The 13,602-nt window shown below is 41.3% G+C and overlaps 1 protein-coding gene across 3 annotated transcripts; it reads right to left on the bottom strand.

Annotated features, from left to right (window-relative positions):
* Positions 1-6,465: 6,465 nt before the first annotated feature.
* Positions 6,466-12,645, bottom strand: LOC149390573 (Protein kinase superfamily protein). 3 transcript variants are annotated; one of them, XM_089619548.1, is made up of 17 exons: positions 12,388-12,645; positions 11,559-12,299; positions 10,687-10,985; positions 10,453-10,597; positions 9,741-9,853; positions 9,222-9,421; positions 8,956-9,132; positions 8,636-8,857; positions 8,448-8,488; positions 8,118-8,186; positions 7,901-8,001; positions 7,716-7,806; positions 7,536-7,634; positions 7,357-7,425; positions 7,092-7,223; positions 6,908-7,002; positions 6,466-6,810 (listed from the first exon to the last, which is right to left on the bottom strand). In XM_089619548.1, exons 2-17 carry the CDS (start codon positions 12,195-12,197, stop codon positions 6,714-6,716), a joined length of 2,589 nt encoding a protein of 862 aa, XP_089475674.1. In that variant the 5' UTR covers positions 12,198-12,299; positions 12,388-12,645; the 3' UTR covers positions 6,466-6,713. The 3 variants fall into 3 exon arrangements, with proteins under 3 accessions (XP_089475674.1, XP_089475672.1, XP_089475673.1); XM_089619546.1 differs by having other exon boundaries at positions 8,953-9,132; positions 12,388-12,643; XM_089619547.1 differs by having other exon boundaries at positions 8,953-9,132; positions 11,559-12,285; positions 12,388-12,643.
* Positions 12,646-13,602: the final 957 nt, after the last annotated feature.

The following is a 13,602-nucleotide window of genomic DNA, read 5'->3' as shown; positions in this document are numbered from 1 at the left end:
CCACCAAGGATGTAGAGAATTAGATCATCATCCTTGATCACCAATCCATAACAACTAAGGCTATCTCCAATGCCTTTTATTATGAGAATGAATTCATTGATACTCAAATTGCCTTTCTTCGTCGTTTGTAGCATGAGACGTAGTTGAAGAAGTTGTACTTTCGACATGGTTTGGAAGATCTGGCCAAGATTCGACCATACATCGGCGAATCAGAGACAACGATTGACGTGTCCAAGCGTTCCTTCAAAGATTGAGGCGAAAAGCTAGGAAAGAAGAAATTGATCATGGCGGAGCCAAAGAACATACTCTGGATTTGGCAATCGAGACGTAACGCCATTAGATCCGGTGGTGGTGAGGAGTTGAGTCGCAACCAGAGCTGATCCGAATAAGAAACCTTCAAGGTCATGAGCTCTTGTCGTTGACATGACTTGTGAGCTCCAAGACTGGAAGTTATGACGATCGAGGCTCAAACTCGGTGAATTCACATGTGCAACGTAGCTCTGATATGATTGCATCTGATTCGCCAGAGTCTGAACTTGTGGATCGATTGTTGGCGTTGCTTGTGGTGTTGATGACGCCATTAAAGAGTCAATCAGAATCAATCGCACATGAAGAAGACGAGTACTGGCTCTGATACCATAACAAGTAAAGAAACTATGTGTTATGTGAGATTTTTCCCCATCCAAAAAACATCAAGGCCCAACTCAAGCCAGGATGCACGGCAACCCCGGCCCAAAGAGTAGAGTCCGGGATTAAGACAAGGCGAGCTCGATCTCCAGGCAGGCTAGACCTCCAGGCGAGCTCGACCTCCAGCCGGGGTCGACCTCTAGGCCAGGCTCGACCCCCAGGCGAGCTCGACCCCCAGGCGAGCTCGACCTCCAGGCAGGGTCGACCTCCAGGCCAGGCTCGACCTCCAGGCGAGCTCGACCCCCCAGGTGAGCTCGACCTCCATGCAGGGTCGACCTCCAGGCCAGGCTCGACCTCCAGGCGAGCTCGACCTCCAGGCGATCTCGACCCCCCAGGCGAGCTCGACCTCCAGGCAGGCTCGACCTCCACGCAGGCTCGACCTCCAGCCAGGGTCGACCTCCAGGCCAGGCTCGACCTCCAGGCGAGCTCGACCTCCAAGCAGGCTCGACCTCAAGGCGAGCTAGACCTCCAGGCAAGCTCGACCCCCAGGCGGGCTTGACCTCCAGGCAGGCTCGACCTCCAGGCGAGCTCGACCTCCAGGCAGGATCGACCTCCAAGCAGGCTCGACCTCCAGACGAGCTCGACCTCCAGGCAGGCTCGACCTCCAGGCGAGCTCGACCTCCAGGCAGACTCGACCTCCAGGCGAGCTCGACCTCCAGGCAGGATCGACCTCCAGGCGAGCTAGACCTCCAGCCAGGATCAACCTCCAAGCAGGCTCGACCTCCAGGCGAGCTCGACGTACAGGCAGGCTCGACCTCCATGCGAGCTCGACCTCCAGGTAGGATCGACCTCCAGGCGAGCTCGACCTCCAAGCAGGCTCGACCTCAAGGCGAGCTCGACTTCCAGACAGGCTCGACCTCCAGGCGAGCTCGACCTCCAGGCCAGGTTCGACCTCCAGGAGGAAGTCCAACCCAAAAATTGTGAAGGCAATCCCAGCCCTGTCAAGGGCCAATCCCTCCAGTAGTACCCACAAAACCGGAGGACACCTCTGGTAAAACTCACAAAACCGGAGGACACCTCTGGTAAGACTCACAAAACCGGAAGATCCCTCCGGTCAAGCTCACAAAACCAGAGGATCCCTCCGGTAAAGCTCACAAAACCGGAAGATCCCTCCGGTAAAGCTCACAAAACCAGAGGATCCCTCCGGTAAAGTTTCCATAACTTTTCACATCCAAAATCCTATAAATACCTCCATTTTTCCCTTTTGGAGGTAAGTTTTGGCTCACACTTACAAAACCTCAACTTCTCTCTCTAGAACTCAAAGCACGACATCTAGACTAATGTTGAGCGTCGGAGTGCCCGCCGGAGGAAACCCCTCTGCGGTCCTTTAGCTCACTCTCTTCTCTTTTCTCAGGTGACGGGTCGTCGGAAATCCTTTTCCGGCACGGCGGAGGTGCAGGTGTTGGGGCAACTTCTCCGTTCGACCACCGCGCGGTCATAGGGTCCGGCCCAAGACCGAACCGCGGACCAGTTTTCGTGTTGATCCATTTTCGGGCATTAACATTTTGGCGCTAGAAGGAGGGGATCCCGAGAACAACAACGTACGGGCTCTCCATCAGCAAAACATTTCTTTCTTAGGTACCAAGGAACTCCCGCTACCTCAAGAGGTCACCATGTCGAACCGCGCGATCGTCTCCGAGAGTGGCGCTCCCCGACGAACAGAGAGCGTGGCGCTCCACACGCGAGCGTAGACACAGGCAAGGCAGGGACTATTTGCGTAATAAAATGAAACTTGGGCAATTCTCTCAATAAGAATAGTAAACTTGGCTAGTTACAACAAATTTCACATAGTATTATACTGATATACCGCTTACCCACAAATATACTATTTGATATCATAACAAAATATAATTAAAAAATATCCAAAATAATTATGTCTCCAAGTGCAAATCATAAAATAGTTCTCAAATGCTACATATTGCTGCATATTCAACAAGAAATAAACTAAAAATACAAACTAAAAATCATAAACTAGTTAACAAATCTTACAAATTTATGAAGACAACAAGTTTAATTATAAACATCTAATATACAAATGTATATATTTTCTTATATATATATATATATATATGTGCACACACTACGCATGATATATATATATATATATATATATATATATATATATTGTGCGTATATATATATATATAGAATTATTCGGGTTCATTAGTTAGCTATTGGTTAGCTTGTTAGTTACGTTACCTAGTCTTTAGGTAAGTTTAGTTCCGGTAGCTCATGTGTTAAGCTAGGCTTTAGTTATGTTAATTAGTTTTCTCATTTGTTTAATTATCTTCTTGTATATATTATGATTCGAGTATCATAATAAAATTATCGAGAATTCTCTCAAAGCACTCTCTAAATTCTACATGATATAAGAGCAGTGTTGAATCACTCGATCTCAGATGACGAAATACGGCCAATCTCATGCCTTTGCCTCCTCAATAGAAACACCTATCCCAAACTTTATTTATCTCAAGAAAATGTTCCCTGATTTATTCAGCAATAAAGATACAAGTTTATTTCAGTGTGATGTGTGTCAATTATCAAAACATACTCGTAGTACTTATAGCCCTAAGACATACTCCCCATCTAAGCCTTTCTCAATCATATATAGTGATATTTGGGGTCCCTTAAGGGTGAAAAACATAAATGGTGCCAGATGGTTTTTATCTATCATTGATGATCATACTAGAGTAAGCTGGGTTTACCTAATGAAAGAAAAAACTGAGGCTAGTTCTATTCTCATTCAATTCCACAAAATGATAAGAAACCAATTTGCATCAAACATCCAAATAATACACTCAGATAATTCCAAAGATTATTTCAACTCTCAGTTAAACCATTATTTCCAATCTCAGGGTATTGTTCACCTCAGTTCATGTGTTCAAACACCACAACAAAATGGTATAGCTGAAAGAAAAAATAGGCACCTACTAGAAGTTGCTAGGTCACTCATGTTTACCTCACAAGTACCTAAATACCTTTGGGGAGAAGCCATTTTAACAGCCACATACCTCATCAATAGGATGCCCTCACGAGTCCTAAAATCCAAAACCCCTTGTGAAATTCTTAGGGAATCCTTTCCTACTACTAGGCTTATATCCACTATCTCACCTAAAGTATTTGGTTACTCAGTTTTTGTACACACATATGATCACAGTAAACTGGATCCGAGATCTATAAAATGTATCTTTATTGGCTATTCTTCTACACAAAAGGGATATAAATGCTGCTCACCTCAAAACCGGAAAACATACATATCATATGATGTCACTTTTCATGAGACTACACCTTTCTTTGCCAATTCAGAGGGAATCAGAGATCCTTTAATCACCTCATCTGATGAAGACTCACATATCACCTCACAAAATGACCCTCTCAGCCTCGTAGACACCATCAACCTCTTACATGACCCTCATCAAGACACCATGCCATCAGAAATCCACACAGATCAGCATCTCCATGAAGCATCTCCATCTCAATTCCAAAATAGAGCAGAGGAATCAGAACAAGGTAACAATAGTACTAACTCACATATACTGAATATAAGTGATAGTGTAACAGATCTAGACCTGCCTATTGCGTTGAGGAAGCCAGCTCGTGCATGTGGCCCCTATCAGATCCAAGACTTTGCCTATTATGGGAATTTGTCCACCAAGTACCAAGCTTTTGTGATTCAGATAGATCAGGTCACTATACCTGACTCAATTCAAGCAGCAATGACAAGTCCTGAGTGGAGTCAAGCAGCAAAAGAGGAGATAGCAGCATTCGAATAGAACAAGACATGGAGCTTTGTTAAACTACCTCAAGGGAAGAAGACAGTGGGGTGTAGATGGCTCTTTACCGTGAAACACAAGTCAGATGGTTCAATTGAGAGATACAAAGCTAGACTTGTCGCCAAAGGATATACGCAGTCTTATGGAATTGATTATCAATAGACTTTTGCACCTGTTGCTAAGCTCAACACAATCCGAGTTTTGATGTCAATTGCCTCAAACTTGGATTGGTCACTGTTCCAACTAGATGTAAAGAATGCTTTTCTCAATGGCAATCTTGAAGAAGAAGTGTATATGGACTTGCCCCCGGGATTTGAAGATACAAATGACAAGGATCGAGTATGTCGTCTCCACAAGTCCCTATACGGACTCAAACAAAGCCCAAGAGCCTGGTTTGGTCGCTTCACAAAGGTACTCAAAGAATGTAACTATACTCAAGGCAGATCACACATTATTCACAAAGCACTCAAGTCAAGGGAAATGCACAATCCTAAGTGTATATGTGGATGACATCATTCTCAGTGGTGATGATCAAGAGGAAATCAAGAAGCTCAAGGCAGTCTTAGCATCAGAATTTGAAGTTAGAGATCTCGGAGAGCTAAGGTATTTTCTGGGAATGGAGATTGCAAGGTCAAAGCTAGGAATTTCTGTGTCGCAAAGGAAATACACACTTGACTTGCTCAAGGAAACTGGCATGTTGGGGTGCAAACCATCAGATACACCAATGGATCCTAACGTGAAGCTAATGAAGAGGAGCACTGATAAGGGAGTGGATAAAGGTCAATATCAGAGACTAGTTGGGAAACTGATCTACCTATCTTACACTAGACCAGACATTAGTTTCTCAGTGAGCATGGCAAGTCGATTTATGAATGATCCATCTGAATGTCACCTAGAAGCTGTAATGAGGATCCTCAGGTATCTCAAGTCATTACCTGGAAGAGGATTAATGTTCAAGAAGCAGAACTGCCATGATATACACGTCTTCATTGATGCTGATTTGGCAGGATCCAAGACAGATTCAAGATCAACCTCGGGCATGTGATCATTTGTCCGGGGGAACTTAGTCACATGGCGTAGCAAGAGGCAGTCAGTTGTCTCAAGGAGCAGTGCTGAGTTCAAGTTGAGGGTCCAGTTAAGATGTGGTGTGACAACAAGTCAGCGCTAAGTATGGCCAAAGATCCTGTGCAACATGACCGGACGAAGCACGTTGAGATAGATAGACATTTCTTGAGCGAGAAGATAGATGAAAATGTCATCTCCATGCAATATGTTAACTCTCATAATCAAGCTGCTTATATTCTCACCAAGCCATTGCCTCGACAACACTTCCATGAAAATTGTTCCAAGCTCGCCTTGATTGGCATCTATCACCGAGCTTGAGGGGGAGTAGAGAATTATCCGGGTTCATCAGTTATCTATTAGTTAGCGTGTTAGTTACGTCACCTAGTCTTTAGGTAAGTTTAGTTCCGATAGCTCTGGTGTTAAGCTATCCGAAATAATAGGCTCTAGTTATGTTAATAAGTTTTCTCATTTGTTTAATTATCTTCTTGTATATATTCTGATTCGAGTATCATAATAAAATTATCGAGAATTATCAAGGCACTCTCTAAATTCTACAATATATATATATATATATATATATATATGATATCCATATGACAAACGTGTCAACAGCATAACGACGGCATATTTTGAACATTAGTTAATAACTCACAAGTAATTTGAAATTAAAATATTGATTGTAACTAGTGAATATGAAAATGTTAAGTACACTTGTACAACAAATGACAGAAAAAAGTCCTACATAGATTCTTTATATCAAATTTGCAAAATCAAAGTATTTTACAAAAACAGGGAATACAATCATTTTTCTTTACCAAACATACGGGCGTTACATATATATATATATATATATATATATATATATATATATATATATATATATATATATATATATATATATCGATTGCTCCGAGGATAGAAAACAAGTTGAGAAAAAGAATACATGGCTAAAAATCCATTATCTGTGGTTAGACTATTATATAAGAGTACATGATGTCAGAAACCACGGTTAATCTCCGGTGGTCAAAAGAACAGTTTTCTTTTTCAATTTTTTTTTCTTTTCTTTTCTTTCTTTTAAGTGGTATTAGAAAGGCGAAACTAACTGCATTTAGAAAGGGTTAGACAACCTATCGTAACGTCTCTATATTTTGGTTGGTTTTGAAGACATAGCTTTTGAGTACTCTGTTTTTAGGTACCGCTTAGTTGCATTGGTTGCAGTGGCGACTTCAACAACTTCTTCAACGAATCAACGATGCTTGAGAAAGTTGGACGTTTACTCGGAGCACTGCAAATTGGGAAAAGAAAACCTTATAACCAAGGAAAATGAATGAAGATTAATGCGACAAATAAAAAAAAATAAAAATAAAAAAACAAGCACATACTCGTCCCAACAGGATTCCATCAGAGAAGTTAGCAATGGGGACGTATTTGGTGGAATTGCCAGCCTCCTGTTCTGAAAGGCAACAGCTCCGACTACCTGAAAATCCTCTCAACCCGTTAACTCCTTAAAATCTAGAATAATATTTTAGTCTTTCCATGAAAATGAGTTGTGTGTACACAGTGTACCTGCGCGGGACTAAGTCCACTCCAAGGTTGTTGCATAGTTACGAGTTCCCACAGAATCACTCCGAAGCTATAAACGTCGGACTTTTCATTCGAAGGCTCTCCACGTAGGAATTCGGGAGCCATCCACTCTGGCTGAAAAGAAAAGAAAAAAAAAAAAAACAAGAGTGGTTAAGAACAAAGGCAGACCCGAATTCTTTACAACTATATGATATGATAGATCTTCTCTCTCTCCGAAGGGGTGTAAACGTGGAAGAGAGGAACTTACTGTTCCAGCAACAGACTTCGACGATATGAAAGTGTGTGCCTTGAATCGGGACAGCCCAAAATCACAGACCTGGCCAAAACATTAAAGACATTAAGCATTCACGACACAGAACTCACAAGTTTTACCATTAAAAAAAAAAGAGAGAGGAAGAGAGAGTTTTTTTTATTTTTTATTTTTACCTTGACAGTCCAATTTTTATCCACCAACAAATTCGGAGATTTTAAATCCCAGTGTACGATGGGAGGGTTCAAGCAATGCAGATAGTTGATACCCTTTGCCTGCCGAGAAGCAAGAGAATCATGTTTTGCAAGCATCGACTATTTGAGCCATATAATGATAAGAACAGTTTGGGAACAAACCACATCAAGTGCCATCCGCAAACGCCGCCTCTGATCAATAAGTTCGCCGGAGGCAGAAGCTGGCCTATGTATGAGGCGATACAGACTACCCCTTTTGAATTATCGTCAACACCAAATCCGACACGTCAGAATCACAAAATAAATAAATAAATAAATAAAGCAGTAAAGCAATTGCATGCTATTACCTTGGAAGGTACTCGGTTACTATTGAGAGATGTGGACGTTTTGTAACCGCACCCATGAAAAGCACCACATTTGGGTGGCGAACACGTTTCATTATCGCAACCTGAGACGATGCGGACACATTTTCAGTGACACATCCTTTTACACATTTTGTGAGAAAGGAACCAACCTTTCTCTCTCGCCTCAGTCACTTCTTTGGAAATCAAGTAAATGTCGTACCTCTCTCAAGAACTCCTTCAACTGGTCCTCTTCGAAATTCTGAACGGTTAGAACCTTCACAGCGACATCCTGAATTGCAGTCACCAGTGTACTATCAAACCAACTGGAACTTCAATGGCGAAAAATGAACATACTCATTGAAGAAATGAAGTCTTTGAGAACAATTGAAGAAATAAAATTCATTCAGAGATCTTGCATGCTAAATCAATAAAACTGAATTAAGCCAATGACATGCCTGCACGACTGATTGCTCGGCAGATAAAGTAGCAATAGAACAATGATAAAAGTAAGCTTAATCATAAAAGTTAATAGAGGATAAGATATACTAACCGATCCATGCCATTCAGCGCGATGCACAGTTCCGAATGACCCTTAAAAATAGGGGAAAAGAGGAAAAAAAAATTAAACCTGGAAGTCATTCCCTTATACTCTGGAAAGTAATAGGCAGATGGCAAAATAAAATATTTCATTCACCGATAAACGGAACACAGTAAGATACACGAGAAAAGAGACCATACCGGCACCAACACGTTCCTTGATACGTAACTCATCCCATGATATCTCAAGCCAATCCATTGCAAGAGACGGCTCGAGATTCAGGTAATTGGGAACTGCCATGGCAATAGCAGACTGAATATCCCGGCTCTCGGCTTTGCTCGAGTCCTCCTTTCGACTTGATGGCCTGGTTATGCCTGCCCTTACTTTTGTCTGATTAAGAGCCTCAGTTTTATATCCACTCCCTGATATGCAACCAAAAATAGTTCTCATCGACTATCGGACAATTATATCCGAACTTGAACTCTAGTATAGTCAGGCGCGTAATCAGAAATATTACCACGGACAGAAGACATGATGGAACTCTGAAGTGAGCAATGATCAGAGTTTTCTTTTGATTCCAAAGACATGAGGGAAAATTCCTTCCTGATATTGGATTGATCAACTAGACCACATGTGAGCCCCCTCTGTTCTTTTAGAAAACCACCAGCCCTAGTTTTCAGACTTTCAGTTCTCAGGGCTGAAAGCAAATAATCAAACATTAAAACTTTTTTTTTCCTTTTTTTCTTATGTAATCTACTTTGTAGTTCAAGTCAAGTAGGAACACACCGGTGTGTTGGAGATTTTCAGGAGAAACACGTGAGCTGTTCGACTGTGCATTTTGCCCGCTGTCTTTGTAAGGATGCTGAAATTCTTTCAGATGAGAGATCTGGAGCAGTGAGGGCATCGGAGAAAGAAATCCTCCGTTAATCGATGAATCTGGACCGTGGATATTTCCAGGTTCGCCAACTAAATCAACAACGTATTCCCTGTCACAAAACACAATTAGAACAGTGTAAACGTCATTTGTTAGAAAAAGCACAAAAAAGCAATGAAAAGAGAATTAGAACAGCTTTCTATTTCTTTATAATCTGTACGTGAGAATTATCCATGTGAAAGAAAGGCAATGAGAAACCCAGAAAGCAATGTTACCGTGGTACATGCGACTATAAAATTGTTGCAACATGCCATTTCCGGCGATATATATATTTATCCTGATTACCATTCTATGAAGGATTGAATTTCAATCATTGTGACACAAGCTTTACAAGAAGTTTCCTTTCGAAAAAATAAAAATAAAAAAATAACCTGGACTGTCTGGCATCTTCAATTTTGACTAGACACGAAGACCTATGATCCGCAACACAGTATTTGCAACCACGAGCTATCCGACACGGCAAACCTATGTAATCGGCCAGTTTCTGCATATGATAAACAGATCATTCTTGCATGTCAAGACAAGAACAAGATATAACAGTTCGCAGAATCCCATGGAAGAAACTATACTAAATGAAGTTCGCAACCACAATATAATGACAGAACCACAAAGAGGAACCATCCATTTCATTGCCACTTGTGAAACGACAGTTTAAATAGCAACACAAATGTAAACACTCGGTTAGGACCGTAAAATAGTCGGCGTACTCGCTTTTATGGGCTCAACTTTATTACACAGCAGGCAATTTATATATTTATAAAAAAACAGGGTCCATTAGCTATGGAGTCATATTTACAGTTTCACATTGTTATATAGTCAACGTTTCGTAAATCTTAGGTAAATAGTCACGTCCATGTATTTATATGCGTAAATTGATGTCCATTTTATTTCAGTGAAAACGCAAACCAGGAATAGCACGTCATGTTTGTGGCTGTTTAACTAAAATTTACGAAACGTTTGCTATATAACAATTCCAAATGTTTTAGTTGGCTAATATTTATTTAATCGTTTTGCAAAAAAAAATACTTTGATAGACTTATGAGAGTATGATTAACGAAAAGAAAAAGAAAAGGTTTGTGTGACCTTGAAAAGGATAGCGCGATGCCTGCAAAGTCCCATTGAAAGGCTGCCAATCGGAAGCACGATGCATTTTTGAAATTCTTTGAGTCTCTTGCTCACTAATTTCCAATGCATCTGGAGATCGCTCTGCTCCACCGGAAAAGTACCCCTTCAACCAGGAAAAAAAAAAATAAAAAAACTCAACTCAGTTAAACACTTGTGAACCGTCTCGGAACATAGATACAAATAGATACGCACCCCATGTAGATGGCAACGAGTTTTCCCAGCTTCTCTACGAGTACCAAGGTGTTTTCGGAGGCGCAGTAGAGCTGGTGCGCTTTGTCTTCGAGCTCCTTAAGTCTGGAGTCACCGTTTGTGTCAACCAGAACAACTTCCATGGACGTCTCGGCGGGGTCGATTGCCTTGAGGGACATCAATGATGGGAGGCGCTTTCCCTCGTCGGCGTCGTTGCACATCACCCACAGATATGGGTTCATCCCCAAAATGCTGTAGAAACCGTCCGTTATTTTGTCTGTGTAAGACAAGCATCCGCTAACCTACATCGTTTTACACCAACTATCTTCATTTTCAATCAAATCCAAAGTTATAAAAAAAAACAAAAAAAGTTCATTGTGAATCCAATTTACACAGTACAATAAACATGCTAGCCTTTTAAAAAAAAAGGGTAACAAAACATTGTATGACAACTCAGATTCACAATAAGGCAATATCGTTTTGAAGTGACATTGATATTTAAAGGAAAATACGAAGAAAATTATATACTCGGGAAATTATGTAATTTTAAATACACCAAAATCATCCGTTCGTGGGAATTCGGTTGGATTTCATATTTCACTCATTCTTATTCCAACGATAATATGAAAATACTTAATTCACTTATAAATGTTACTTCAAATCTTTTCTCAAAGGACACAGAAAAATAATAATGATTTTCAATTCGAACTTGGGAGTCCAAAATAAAAATCTGACTGCTGTTTAACAGGTGGCAAATGATAAGCAGTTATTGCTTTCTTGAATATGAACTCTCAGTATAGTACCACGTGGCGATGGAATAAATGAATAAAAAAACAGATGGCGACGAATTTGAAAAGAGGTAATGGCGGGCTCACCCAGAGACGATACGAAACGGTGTGGACATCGGAAGTATCGGGAGCAGTGAGTTGCATCATCAGATTGGGCTCTCCGGCGAGGCACGCCTGAGACCCCAGCCTCCGAGCCAGACTCAGCTGCAGCATATAGCTCTCCTTCGACCTCTGCGCCAAGCTTCCCTCCTCCGTCGCCGTCGCCGCCGCAGTCTCCGACGAAATTGTCGATAGGCCGGAGTGCTCCTTCGCGCCGGAGAACAGGCTCCCGGCGTAGCTGCTCCCGCTCGAGGCCTCCGGCGGCGGCGGAGGGAGGACGTGGTCCTGCTCCGGCATCCATTCGTCGAAAACCTGCTGCCGGCGGCGGCGGTGGTGGTGGTGGTGGTGAAGCTTCTTCGATTTGTTTGCGAAGAATTCGGAGAGAGCGGGGAATTTCGTTCTGGTTGTGGCGGAGAAGATCACTTCATGATCGCTGGCCGTGCCTTTGTTGTTGTTGATGAGTGGTTCCAAGGCCTTGAGAGAATTGTTTGAGTTTGTGTTTGCGTTGGTGGTATTTAGCTTGTTGATCAATTTCTCGCGATCTTCGATCTGCTGTTGTTTCGATTCATCGTTTATTCTTCGATCCGGAAATTGCCTCGGAAAGAAGTATGTCGTCCTGTGAGGCATTCTTCTTCTTCTTCTTCACGTGAAAACCAACGCGGTTTTCACACACGTGAGATCGAGCTCACTCTGATCTCCCTTCTCGCTTCGCGCACTGGAATAATCAATCTGAAAGAGGAAGTGATACTTTTCGATGAACTAAATTATACCGATCACGGTCAACGGATACGATATCTACACATATGCATACACACACCTGTGGGAATACGAGGCGCGACGGAGCGATTTCGGTTTCTGCAAAAAGAAAAGAAAAAGTGCTGCGCTGTTGATGATTTTTTTTTATTACTTTTGCATCGAAAACCGGTCTTTGCTAGTTATGGATTGGAAGAGAGAACTAAAGAAGTATATGAAGAACGAAGATCACAGAAATGAGTGAAGCCGTTGGGCTTTGGGGGTGTTGTGTGTGCATATACAGATAGAGAGAGAGAGAGAGAGTGACGCACACAATAGGCGGTGTGGCGTTAGAAACAGAAGAGATCTAACGTGAGTTTGTTCGGACTGCAGTGAAGGAATTTTTTTTATTTTTAGATTATAATATTTTGAGACAAACTAAAGACGAATCGGTGGGAAAGAATATATAGGTGCAAAAAAATGGGAGAGGATAGGATACTATTGTTGGCAATGCTAACCTGCGCCGTGGAACATCATGCGCACCAAACGTGTTCTCTTTACACGTGGAACAGAGTTCCATAGCCATTCTGACACGTGACTACATAGGTCGGAGATCGTCTGGGTGCGCACCGCGCATATAAGCTCAGTTTAGTGATATTTTCTTAATTTTTTTTAATGCGTCAGAGGGATGGGGTTTGTTTTGTTTATTCTTTTCTTTCTTAATATTGCTTGATATTTAATCAACCACCGCATGGCTGGACTTGGGATGATTTGTGTAGGAAAACGCTAGATGCTTATATTTTATATTTACAGTACCACTTATAATTGTTACACATTATAATAAGCACGATAACCTTTAAAGCTAATTAAAGTATTATAAAAGTGGATAAGTTTCCTGATATAGCCAAGTTCATTTTTAAAAAGAGGTCCACTACCGTCAATTTTTAAGTTCTCTATTGGCTCAGATTTATAAACAGCTTTTTTTTAACCAGTGGATGGAATGGAAACTACGATTCTTAACGGTTGATTAATTTCTCATAATGGTGACAGAACGTAAATGTTTTTAATTTGTTTTCCCCGAAAATTGTATAAGAAATAGAATTTTTTTCATATATATTTTTAATTAATTAATTTCGACTAAATTTAACCACTTAATTAAAAAAAATGTCAATTAATTTTGATGAATTTACTTAATATATTTTTTTTATGTGTAAATTGCACCTTTGCCCGCAAAGTAAATGGGCACAAAATATGCTTACAATGTTTTTCTTATTCTTATCCCTTTATAACTGTGATGTGT

The sequence above is a fragment of the Urtica dioica genome, chromosome 7 (genome assembly GCF_054948205.1).
Source record: "Urtica dioica subsp. dioica isolate 48M chromosome 7, U.dioica_male_clone48M_v1_H2, whole genome shotgun sequence".
NCBI lineage: Eukaryota > Viridiplantae > Streptophyta > Magnoliopsida > Rosales > Urticaceae > Urtica > Urtica dioica.
This window is presented reverse-complemented; position numbering and strand designations above follow the sequence as displayed.

Bases quoted from the DNA above. Each gene is read 5' to 3' on its own strand.
- LOC149390573 (XM_089619546.1), bottom strand. From the start codon at position 12,197: ATGCCTCACAGGACGACATACTTCTTTCCGAGGCAATTTCCGGATCGA. The intron at 10,986-11,558 runs GTGAGCCCGCCA...AAAACGATGTAG, and splicing joins CCGTTTCGTATCGTCTCTGG to GTTAGCGGATGCTTGTCTTA. The intron at 6,811-6,907 runs GTATGTGCTTGT...CCCAATTTGCAG, and splicing joins ATGGAATCCTGTTGGGACGA to TGCTCCGAGTAAACGTCCAA.